We start from the raw sequence: 12932 nt of genomic DNA, 5'->3' as shown, positions 1-12932 counted from the left end.
ATCGCTGCGGCAGATCCACCCATAACCAGAGGGACTGCTGGTTCAAGGGCAAAGCATGCAGGCAATGTGGTAAGATTGGACACATTGCACGGGTATGCCAATCTGGACAGAATAAATCCACTGACAGAAAACAAAAAATCAATAAAGAAAAGTACAGGAAGGTACAAATGATGACGGACAATAGCTCCGAAGACCAGAATAGCGATAGCGACTCCGAAAACAAGAGACTAAGCTGTCTCAAATTACATAATGTACTTGCCAAAGAGGATTACCAAACCATTTGGGTTACCCTCACAATAGCAGGGTCCCCAGTAAAAATGGAGCTAGATACAGGATCAGCTCTAACCGTAATAAATCGACGAGATTACGAGAGGCTATTTTCGCATATACCTCTAAAAGACACATCCATTATCTTAAAAACATATACGGGGCAGAAAGTCTACCCCAAAGGAAAAATAAGGGTGCCTGTGGTATACAACGGCAAAGAAATACAAAAGTTGTATTTATACATTCTACAAGATGGTGGTCCACCGTTGTTGGGACGTGAATGGATAAGGAAGATACGTTTAGACTGGCACTCCATTCAGGCACTGACGGTGACCAGTAAGGAAAAAAACAATGATGACATCATACCTGAACGATTAAAAGACATCTTGGCCAACGCCAAAGAAGTGTTTCAAGAGAAACTAGGAACCTTGAAAGGCATCACCGCCTCAATAAAAGTGGAAGATACAGCAATTCCAAAATTTTTTAAGGCAAGACCGGTGCCATACGCAATACGTCCGGCAGTCGAGGCAGAGCTGGAGGATTTGGAAAAGGCAGGCGTATTATCCAAAATAGATTGGAGCAAATGGGCAACACCCATCGTTCCAGTCATGAAAAAAACATTGAAAAATAACTCTGAGGAACAGAAAAAAATTTGCATCTGTGGGGACTTTAAGGTGACTGTAAACCCAGTCCTTCACACAGTACAGTATCCTCTTCCGAGGATAGAAGATATTTTCGCCTCACTATCCGGAGGGAAACGTTTCACAAAAATTGACTTGGCACAGGCATATCTACAGATGGAGGTTGAGGAGACCTCTAAAAAGTATCTCACAATAAACACACGCAAAGGCCTGTACCAGTACAATCGACTGGTTTTTGGAATAGCATCAGCTCCAGCTATCTGGCAAAGAGCTATGGAGCAAGTCCTGCAAGGGATTCCGGGGACTCAATGCTACCTAGACGACATCCTTATAACAGGAGAAAACGACAACGAGCACCTTGCCAATTTAGAGCAGGTGCTCACTAGGCTGAAAGAACGGGGCCTACGAGCAAATCGCCCCAAGTGCGAATTTTTCCAAAATCAGATATCATATTGTGGCCACATAATTAATAAGGAAGGGTTGCATAAGTCACCTGAAAAAATTGAAGCAGTTATAAAAGCCCCAGCACCTGAAAATGTTTCACAATTAAGGTCATTCCTGGGATTAATAAATTACTATCATAAATTTTTACCGAACTTATCAACTATTCTACACCCTCTTAATGATCTTCTACAGACAGGAGTGATTTGGAAATGGAACGAAGACTGTAAACGTGCCTTCCATAAATGTAAAGACTTAATCACATCCGAGAAAGTTTTGGCTCATTACAACCCATCACTACCAATCAGACTGGCGTGCGATGTATCCCCTTACGGCATAGGAGCGGTATTGTCCCATAGATTCCCTGATGGCTCGGAACGGCCAATAGCTTTTGCGTCACGCTCATTGAACTCAGCTGAGCGTAACTATGCCCAGATAGACAGGGAAGCACTCAGCCTGGTATGGGGAGTGAAGAAATTCAACCATTACCTACACGGACAAAAATTTACCTTGCTGACTGACCATCAACCCCTCATCTCCATATTCAACCCTAAAAAAGGTGTCCCCATTATGACGGCACAAAGACTACAGAGGTGGTCCCTTTTTCTAGGGGCACACCAATACAACATTGAATACAAAGGGTCAAAACAGCATGGGAATGCTGACGGTTTATCGCGCCTACCGTTGCCAACGTTAGAAGAGGCACCTACAGTAGACCCAGTAGAGATATTCCACTCTACCATAGTGGAATGTCTACCGGTGACAAATTCTGCCATTGAAAGGGAGACAAGAAATGACCCTACTCTCTCACGGGTCTACGATTTAACAGTGAAGGGATGGCCAGCACATGGTGAACCACTGTTGCCAGCATTCTCGCAAAGAAGAGAACAGCTGTCAGTGTGCCGAGGAACCTTGATGTGTGGATCCAGAGTGGTGATTCCACCCAAACTCCAGGATAAAGTGCTAAAGGAGCTTCACGAGGGGCATCTGGGTGGGGTGAAAATGAAGAACCTAGCTAGGGCGTTTGTATGGTGGCCAGGTATCGATGGAGACATCGAAGACATGACCAAGAGCTGCCTAGGATGCCAGAAGGTCCAAAATGCTTTGCCACAGGCCCCTCTACATCCATGGGAGTGGCCCTCATCTCCCTGGCAAAGGGTGCACATCGACTTTGCTGGTCCATTTATGGACTCAATGTTCTTAATCGCAGTTGATGCACACTCCAAGTGGCCGGAGGTAATAAAGATGCCCTCTACCACCACGGAAAAAACCATCACAGTATTAAGGACCATATTTGCCAGGAATGGGCTGCCGGAACAGATATGTTCTGATAATGGACCGCAATTTGTGTCCGAAGAATTCAGAAAGTTCTTAAAGAACAATGGGGTAAAGCACTACACGTCCGCCCCATACCATCCCGCCACCAATGGATTGGCTGAAAGGTTTGTCCAGACCTTCAAGAAGGCCATCAAGGCCATGGGTAATGAAGACATAAAACTTCAGCACAAGGTGGATAACTTCTTATTTGCATATAGGAATGCAACGCATATGGTTACTAACCAAACTCCCGCCATGATGTTCTACAATAGAAACCTAAGATGCCGGCTGGATTTGGTCAAGCCCAACATCCGAAGGGATGTGGAGAACCGGCAGTTTCAAGGCATGAATGAAAGGCCAACTAGGGCCTTCCAGATAGGCCAACCAGTTTTGGCCCAGGACTACCGTACCGAGAAATGGCAGCCTGGAACTATCTGCACACGATTAGGACCACTGATGTATACCGTGGACATCGGAGACAGCATAATAAGGCGCTATGCTGACCAAATCATCAAGTCATCCGAAAAGGGACAACCTACACCACCACTCTATACATCTAACGATGAAGTAGAGATACCCATATCTACCTCCGATCCGGTGATACTGGAGCCCGATGAACCCGACACTGGCCTTCAAGCCGACTCAGCCTTGCCAGAAGAACCTACTACACCACCAGAAACTATTACACCCCCGAGGCGTTATCCGGACCGAGTCAGGAAGCCTCCTGAGAGACTAACTTATAATTAATTAATACAGCAATATATATTATTTTGCATATAACATGTAATTAATAATTACTTAAAATATGATGTACTAGTTAGCTAGAAGGGGAGGAATTGTGGTGTATGTGCCTTTAAGAGCAATTATGGTGTATGTGCCTTTAAGAGCCCCAGGTGTGCGTAATGCCGGTAATTGCCACTTGGGCTATATAAGCCTGTGTATTGTGTATATCCTTTAGAAACCCCCCCCCCCAGACTTGCTTAGTAAATACCTATGAACCAACTCCTGTCTTCAGTGTCTTTATCTACACACGGACACTACATCACCCACCAACAATCTCCACCTACCAACACTCACACCCACATCTCACACCTTGAACACAATGACAGCTATTCAACTATGGCAGGCACAAGGCTCATTAGTTATTAGACTAAATGTGATATGTTTATGCATATATTTATTAATGGAGTTTGCAATATTTAGTGGACTCTCTCATTTCACCTTTGCACCCAGGAGGACGCTGTGATATGGCATGACACAGGGATGGTATGATGGGGATGTGGTGAACAAAAGGGATCTGGGGTTTAATTCATCCTGCTGTGAGGCTGGAGGTCTGTTTGGAGGAGATGGCAGAGTTCTGTGGCCACCACCTTGGTGCTGTGGAGCCGTCTAATACACTGTTTCTTGCTTAATTGAAGGTAGGAGAGGAGCTGTCAGAATGCCCTTGGAAGGAAAGGCCTCCTGGTGAGAACCCTGATGTCCCTCCTCCTCCCTCTGCACAAATGTTCCCGTATTTCTGACTGCCTACGCTCCCTCCGCCGTAGATCCTGGAGGGCGAAATGTTGCCAAGTGTAGCAGTTTGAATCTTTGATCAATAAATGTAGCTACTTTGTAGTTGCCAGAAGACTGCTGGTACAAGGAAGCTTGAAATTACTCATTGGAACTGTTCGAGTGGGTGAAAATGACAACAAACTATTGAAACTAACCTGCCCTGACAGCTGGGAGTGAGTAATTCTGATGCCTTTAAATAACGTTGCTGGAGACGGCTTCCTGGAGTTGCCCGCCAGCTCTCCCTGTCGCTGTCTGGTCGAGGTGCTCAGGTAAGTGGCGACAATGAATTTTCCAGATCGGGCATCCAGTGAGTGTTGCACGCTCACTGACGTCACGATCTGCCTGGCATTGAAGTCCCTGGTGGCACCTCGTACTGGCAGCTCAATGGTGGGGCCGGATTTGCTGTGCGTCGCTGGAGTCGCCTTGCCCCAGCACTACTGCATCAATGCACGTCCCTTCAACTGAGAGCACAAGTGGAAAAATATTGTTCATTGTGGCTGTGCTTTCTGAGCCTGGTGTTGTAATGGCTTAGTATGATTCCGTCTCATGATAAACACAGCTAGCCCAGGCTATGGACAGCTCAGCTCCTGCATACAGTTTTTCTTTTATTTGCAACTGAACATGGAATATCTGTACGGGTGTAAAAGGCCAGCAGCAGCCAAACCCGCTCTCCTCCAAGCGGCTTTCTGCTCCTGACTAATTTTCTTGCTCTTCCAGTTTGTCTTCTTTGAATTTCACAGGCTTGATGCTTTGCCAAGGCCTGCCCTTGGTGCTGCTTCCACATTAAATTTGTATCCGCCACTTGAGAGGGCACTGTTGAGAACAGCCCTTTCCAGGCCCCTGAAATTCACATGGGAGAACCTGACAGAGCGAGAATATAAGTGCAGAAAAGAAACTCCCACTTCAACACTGCAGATTTGTATTTTAGGTCATAAAATTCTTTTTTTTTAATGCAAATTTTCAACAGGACGCCCATGCATTTCTCCCGGTCAGTTTTGTGGTACTTGCTGGTTTGCGAAAAGTAGCTCTGAAAAATAATTGACGGATTTGATCGCTCGGTTTCGGCTGGTTACTCATTCGGCATTGGTACTTTTGATTAGTTTACACTTACTCAATTGGATATTTGATTGACAACTAAACCAATAAATGCTTGTTTGAGCCAATCCTAATTATTGACCCTATGCATGTGTGGAGTGTGATTCCCTAAGATGTGACACCTCTAAACCCACACTTCCAGGTGTAATGCCTTGAAAGGTGTGACACTACAGATGCACATCAGGTGCAAGACATTTAATTAAAGAGAGAAAGAAAGACTTGCATTTATATAGCGCCTTTCACGACCACCAGATGTCCCAAAGTGCTTTACAGCCAATGAAGTACTTTTTGAAGTGTAGACACTGTTGTAGTAGGAAACGTGGCAGCCAATTTGCGCACAGCAAGCTCCCACAAACAGCAATGTGATAATGACCAGATAATCTGTTTTTGTTACGTTGATTGAGGGATAAACATAGGCCAGGACACCGGGGAGAACTCCCCTGCTCTCCTTTGAAATAGTGCCACGGGATCTTTTACGTCCACCTGAGGGAGCAGACAGGGCCTCAGTTTAACATCTCATGTTAGAAGATGCATGCGTTTGTGATCAAATGTTCATAATCAATAAGGTTCTTGAAACAAAAGGTCAAGCGTTCATAGATTTATTAAGTATATGGTATATGCAATAGTGAAAATAATACTTACTGTCACATGGTTAATAAGTAAGAAAGACTTAGATTTATATAATGTCTTTCACGACCTCAGGACATCCCAAAGTGCTTTACAGCCAATGAAGTACTTTTGAAGTGTAACCATTGTGGTAATGTATGAAACGCGGCAGCCAATGTGCGCACAGCAAGCTCCCACAAACAGCAATGTGATAATGACCAGATAATCTGTTTTAGTGATGTTGGTTGAGGGTAGAAAGGTTGGCCAGAACACCAGGGAGAACTCCCCTCCTCTTCTTCAAAATAGTGCCTTCGAATCCAAATTCTTGTTATGATTCGCTACTTTATGGTGGTTGGGGGAAATGCAGAGGATGTGATACCACACAGGAGACTAGTGAAGAAGATCAAAGGGTATGAAATTAGAGGAAGGGTAGCTGGATTAGAAATTGATTAGACAGGAGTAGCAGAGAGTAGGAGTGAAAGCCAGTTTTTCAGAATGGTTCAAAGTAGGTAGTGGGTTCCACAGGGTTCTATTCTGGGACTGCTTCTGTTCACTGTATACATCAATGCTTTGGTTATGAGGCTAGAGGGTGTCCAAATCTGCAGACAATACTGAAATAAGAAGCATAATAAATTATTCTCAGCACCAAGGGAAGCTGGAAAAGGATATTGCCAAGATGGTGGAATGGGCAAAACAGTGCCAGTTAATAATTAATGTCAGAAAATGTGAGGTGGTACATTTTTGCTAAAAAAAAAGAAGTTATACTTTTATACAAGGCATGTTGGAGATGTGGAAGAGCAGATGGATTAGGATCCAGGTTTATTAGACATTAAAAGCAGCACCTCCAGTGAATAAGGCTATGGAATACTAGGCTCTATGGCAAGAGGTATAGAATATAAAAGTTGTCATGTAGTGGTGAATCTCTATGAAACCTTAATAAGATGATAGTTTGAGTACTGTGTGCAGTTTTGGACTCCATACAATAGGGTTCATATTGAGGCAATAGAAAGGGTAGAGTGCAGATTCACTGGGATGCTGCCTGGCGTGAGGAAATACAAATATGAAGAAAAACTTGAAAAATTGGGGCTCCTTTCATGAGAAGATTATGCAGCGATTTGATAGAGGTGTTCAAATTATGAAGCGATGAGACAGAGCAGATAGAAACAGACTGACTCCAGCGGTGGTGGTTGTAGAACAAGGGGACATAGATATAAGATTCAAAGAAGAGATTTAGGACAGAGAGCGGGATAAACTTTTTTTTTCACTCCGGCTTCGGGTCGAAATTGCAGTTGAATCCCGATGACGTCATCAGAGTTCGATCTGCACGTTTAAAGAAAGACCCCACTGCCTGTCCCACTCGCCTGCTCAAAGGAGCAGGTTAAAATTGCAGCGGGATTGGTGCGAGTAAGTCGCCGCGGCCACTTTAACTGCCCACCCGCTGGCCTGCCCGACTGCCAACACACCTGCCAGCCTGGGTCTTTAATCTCACCGAGCTGCTCCCCATGCATTATATTTTTATATCAGTTCATAGCTGCCTGTTTGGTCAATTTGTTGCAAGTTAGAAATATTAATACAACATTGGCCCACAACTAATTTTATACTTTTGAAGTTTTTTAAAATTTTCTTTTTCTTTTATTTAAGTTTGCTAAGAAAGAATTTGATCCTGGGTTCTGATCTGCAGTCTGAAAGTTGCAAGCAAGTTACTGACCTTTAATTCACTACAAAAATGTACATACAGCTACAATTTCCTGGATTCCCACAGGAGTGTTTTAAGCTAGTAGCATTAAAAAAACAGACCAGGCTGGCAGCTAAACATCATAACCGTGCTCCAGACTTCAGACTACCAATGAGCAACACCACAGGAGGTCTGCTCGTGAAGCTTTACAAAAAAGCAGGAATTGCAATCCGAGTTATGATAACATTAAATGTTTAGTTGTTTCACTATGAAATCTGTTGTTCACAAACAAGTTAACAGGTCTCAGGACTCTTTGCTCCCTTTAAAATTTGGCAGTTAAAAAAAAACTAGTTCAACATAGGAACAGGAGTAGGCCATTCGAGCCTGTTCTGCCAGAATTAGGGTTCATCTGGGTTTGCTAGTGTTTGGAGCTGCCCCAAGTTTCCATTATATGAAGGCAACCATGGAAGCCGTTTTTGGAAAAATTGCTGCGATGGATGAGGGTAGAAAAGAGACATTCACTTTTGTTTTCATCTATTGTCCACTCAGAGAAAGAAACAAAATATATATTTACTGACAATCTCTTTCCCCCTTTCCTAGTGCTGAAGTCATTGTGATTGAAGAGTTCAATCGTCAAAAGATTGAGGGAGAAAAGGATGATGAAGATGAAGAAAAAACAGCCATGGAAGGAGAAAGTTAAAGTGCAGGAACACAAATGGGCAGTAGAGAGGAGGTCATGGGTGCATGCATGGTTGTGAGATACTGGCCCAGAAATTCCGTTCGCAGCCCTCCCGCGGGACGCGTATCCCAGGGCCGCAGGCAGTTCGCAGCGTCCCTGGGATCACGTGGGCCATGGGGAGCCAATCAGAGCAGGGAATCTCCATTCATAGATTTGACAGGAAGACCTGTCAAACCTATGAATAGAGATCAGCCCCAAAACATAAGTAAAACTTCAAATAATTTTTTTTTAAATCACATTTTTAAAATGACGATAAATTACATAAATTAACTATTTTAAACAAAAATTTAAATTTTTGAAAAAAATAATTGAAGTTTTTAACGGGGCTAAAAATAAACTTACCTTTCTTTAAAGTATTTTAAAATGATAAATCAGTGGGGGAAAAAAATTATTTTACTTCCTTCACCTCTTAGCCTGGTAAATGCAGGCCTTGCGCCTGCTTTTCCAGGCGCAGCTGTTTCTGACTTACCTGGACTGAAGCAACGGTTGAAAAAAACGGAAGTTGCAGCCGTACGCACTGCCTCTCCGGCGCAGGCGTTTGACCTGTGAAGCCCTTTCTTTGAAGAACAGAAGTTCCGGTTTCCAGCGCATGCGCAGCGCATGCGTAAAACCGGCACTTCCGTTGGCCCTACGGGTGAGTACACAGCGCGTACACATCCGTAGGGAAGGGAATTTCTGGGCCATTCAGACGGACTATTAAAAAATAAACAGAGCCTTTCCTTCCTATCCAAGGAAGTAATCATTTCCGTGTTGTCACCCATCCAGTTTTAGATTCGACAGTCTGCTCTTTGACTATGCTATTGGGACATTTCTGAAACACAAAGCAGGCACCAGGCATCACCAGCTGGAAATTTGAGCCCATCATGCGCACAATTTTCCAACCATTAATTTAAGTGGTTGGAAAATCACGCTCAACGCGCATCTCCATTTCCAATATGTGTTGCTGGTGGATGAGGCTGCCTGACAGCAGTCCAGTTGAAGGGTTATCTCTCAAACTTTCCCACTTCAGTAGAAGTCAATTTTTCCACTTTCTTCTCTATCATATAGGAACATAGGAGCAGGAGGAGGCCATTCGGCCCCTCAAGCCTTTTCTGCCATTCAATTAGATCATGGCTGATCTGTATCTTAACTCCATTTTCCCGCCTTGGTTCCATATCCCTTCATACCCTTACCTAACAAAAATCTATCCATCTCCGGTTTGAAATTTTCAATTGACCCCCCCCAGCCTCAACAGCTTTTTGTGTGAAGAAAGGTGAGATTTGGAGATAATAGTTATTCAAGTTTTCAGTGAATTTTCATCAGCAACAAAACAAACATCTGAACTCGAGACCTGATTGTATCCTCTGCGTGGCCCTATCCTGGCCCCTTCCCACTCTGGGTTTGAATAAAGCTAAAAACTCTAGAACACTTTAGGTGACCTGCAGTAGCAGAACCATTAACCAATGGGTCTATTTTCAGATCAGCACAGTTCAGGTACAGGCACAAACACAGCGTGCTTACACATCATTGCTCTGAGCTCTATATTTAACTTTGTGCTAACCCATTTATTTTAATCTCTGCTTTCAATAGTGAGGTTCACAAGAAATATTTTATATCCCACAAACATTTCTGAGGGTCTTCCCCTTCCCGTCAGCTCAGTAATAAAAAGATAACAGAAGTCGTAGATGTAAAAAGCCTATTCCGCTCATTGAAGCTTGCTGCTCCGGTACCCTCACACTCCAGTTTTAGCACCCGGCTGAACGTTCCTAGTTTTTGTGTTTCTACTACCCCGTGTGGCAGATCACTCCAAACACATCACTTATTGTCGATAGCAAAATACTGCGGATGCTGGAAATCCGAAATAACAACAGAAAATGCTGGAAAAACTCAGCAGTTCCAGGCAACATCTCTGGAGAGAGAAATAGAGTCAACGTTTCAGGTCGAAACCCTTCGTCAGGACTGAAAAAACACAGGAAATGAAACAGATTAAAATGTCCGTTTGGGAGCTGGGAAATGGGGATGAGAGAACAAAAGAGAAGTGAAGAGACATTAAGAGGTATTCAAAACGAGACGAGATGGTGACAGGACTTATTTTGACAGGTTTTTAAATTACTTTTCACTAAATGTATGTCCTCTTGTCCTAGTTTGTTCTGAATAATCTGTACCTTTGAGATTTTGTATAGCTAAATGAGACACTGCCCTTCTGGACTGTAGACCTTGAATTTCTCTAATAGTACCTCGTAGCTCAACTCCTGAACAATTCAGATCTGTCCTGTTGCTCATCTCTGTACTCTCTGTGATACACAAGGAACATTTTGTTTTTGGTGTGGTGTCCAGAATTTAACAGAGTGCATTGTAAAACCTTAGTACAGCTTGTGCAAATTTGTGCTCTAATATTCCAGATATAGATCCCAGCATTCTATTCGCTTTTTTAATTGCTTCATCACTTTGTATAGACATTGGAAAGTGATGAGTCTCCTACTGTGAAGTCTCTTTCTAAACTGTGCTGCACTAAATGAATCCAATTTGTTGTATACTTATGATGCACATTCTTGACAAATGTGTAATACAATGTTAAATTTAATTTGTCATTTGAGAAATATTATAGTACCTAATTTCCATTTCTCCTATCCCTAAAATACCTAAATAAGTCTCTAGATTCGGTATATTTTTTGGTCTATGGTTGATCTGCCTTGCTGCTCGGCAGGTATTAGGGCCGGTGGGTGGACTATTAGCCATTTTACCCAGGTGGTGCTGTCATCCCTGGAGTCAATGCACGATAGCTTCATCGTGGTACCGAGTGACTAAGATAAGGGAATCGGCTCCCTTGACAGTATCCAACTGTAATGTTTGAGTCTGACTAATGCTTTTAAAACAAAATGGAATACGTCTGGCTCCTAAGAAGGTACAATTGTGAGCATGGGTCGGGTGCAATACATTAGACATTATTATTTTGCTGTTGTAACAGAAGTTAGAATTAATCAGTGATCGTTCTTACAAATGATATGACACGATAAGTCATTATTCAATGGAAGCGTTTGTAGGATAGTGCGATCTGAATTATTTATCAGATTAAATGCACTTGAAAAGATACCAATTTCCAATTGAAAAGAATGCTCACAGCTAGTATATTTATTTAAACTGTAAAGTATGTATGTGTGTTTTAAAGTGATCTATTTTGTAGTTGTTTGACTGCCAGTGTGATTTACAGTAAATATTATTCTGTTGCAGAGCTACCTATGTGATCTCTTACAAGATAATTTTAGCTAAAGCAGCAAATTTGTTGTAACTTTTGGAGATTTTTTCTTTTCAATGTTCTTCCCTTTTCTGTGATTCATACTAGTCCACGCACACAGTTCCCATCAGCGATCACAGGATAGTGCAGGAACACTGGCTGTTCCTTTTCACCTCTCTATCCCAGAGACCGAGACATCACCCCCGCCACCCAACCTCCGCCGCCACCCCCCCCCACAACCCCCGCCCCACTCCACCACCGTAGCACTCCCGGAGTCATTCTTGAGACCAAGTTGTGGAATTTTAAACAAAGCCTTCTGGTGTTTCTAACATAAGTCATCACCTTCAAAAGTAAAAAAAGGGGAGAAAATCTGCAGTTCATGCTGATCCCCATGAGGTGGCCACAGACTCTCACATTAGAGATGTTCCTCAACAACAACAACTTGTACTTATATAGCGCCTTTAACGTGAAGCTCTTCACAAGAACATCTTCCTGGAAATGAAATGCTTTGATGATGAGCTATCTATTTCCATGAAGGTTTTTTGCATGTCAGCCGATACCAATAATGAACCTATAAAGTATTTAAGAAGTACAACTTAGCCAGGGCTCCATACCTACTGGCTCTGTGTGAGAGAAGTTTTTTTTACGACAGATGTATTAATAATGACTTTTATTACAAATGCTTTGCACCTGTTTGAGGACTTTTTTTTTAGTTTTTGATGACTGGTAGTTCCTTAATAGGGAGTTTCCATTCCTACTCCAGACAATAGGCCAGATGTTAGCCATAGCTTCTCCACCTGGGCAATCCTTGGCAAGAATTGTATCTAAGTACCCAGTGCTGCCAAATAAAATAGAATAAGCTGCACTCCTGGACAAGATACAGGTAAAAAGCTTGTGGTCTAATAATTGACATTTTTCCCTATCTCAGTCTTCCCATTCTCTATAGCAACTTTTTGAACCTTTCTTTATTTTATCAATATTATGATGGTCATTGCTTCTTCAAGCTTTCTGCTTTTATTTGTCCAAATATACTATCCTACTCATTCTCGTCCCTGTGCTGCTTTGAAATCCAGACTCATTGGAATGGGAAGGAAAATTGGGTGGGTGTATAACGAGGCAGTCAATCCGCCCATTATATGCCCGCGCTAACCTTGAATTTTGCTCCCATCCTTTTGCAAGAATTCAAACCTGTGGAACTCCTTGGCTCCCTCTCCCTTCCCTTCATTTTTATACTTTTGTTCTCGGGTGTGGACAGCGTCACATTTATTGCACATTTATTGGTGGATCTTCTTCTTAACTACCCATTGTGCAACTGAGTGACTAGCTTGGCCACTCAGAGGGCATTAAGGGGGAAAAATTCAGTTGTTTGCACCTCCCGTTAGTGCC

At 42.9% G+C, this 12932-nt stretch overlaps 1 protein-coding gene across 1 annotated transcript in view; it reads left to right on the top strand.

The window, feature by feature from the left end:
• LOC147125295 (arrestin-C-like) overlaps positions 1-8293 on the top strand; it is a 60447-nt gene extending 52154 nt beyond the window's left edge. Inside the window, exon 16 of the mRNA XM_085994009.1 lies at positions 8194-8293. Within this exon, the coding sequence (XP_085850135.1) occupies positions 8194-8293 (100 nt within the window). The remainder of the gene's footprint in view (positions 1-8193) is intronic.
• Positions 8294-12932: the final 4639 nt, after the last annotated feature.

This window comes from Somniosus microcephalus, chromosome 1, assembly GCF_052327205.1.
Source record: "Somniosus microcephalus isolate GS21.2 chromosome 1, FLI_Smic_1.0, whole genome shotgun sequence".
Lineage (NCBI taxonomy): Eukaryota > Metazoa > Chordata > Chondrichthyes > Squaliformes > Somniosidae > Somniosus > Somniosus microcephalus.
Note: the sequence above shows the minus strand (reverse complement) of the source record. Positions and strands in the feature narration are given on the sequence as shown.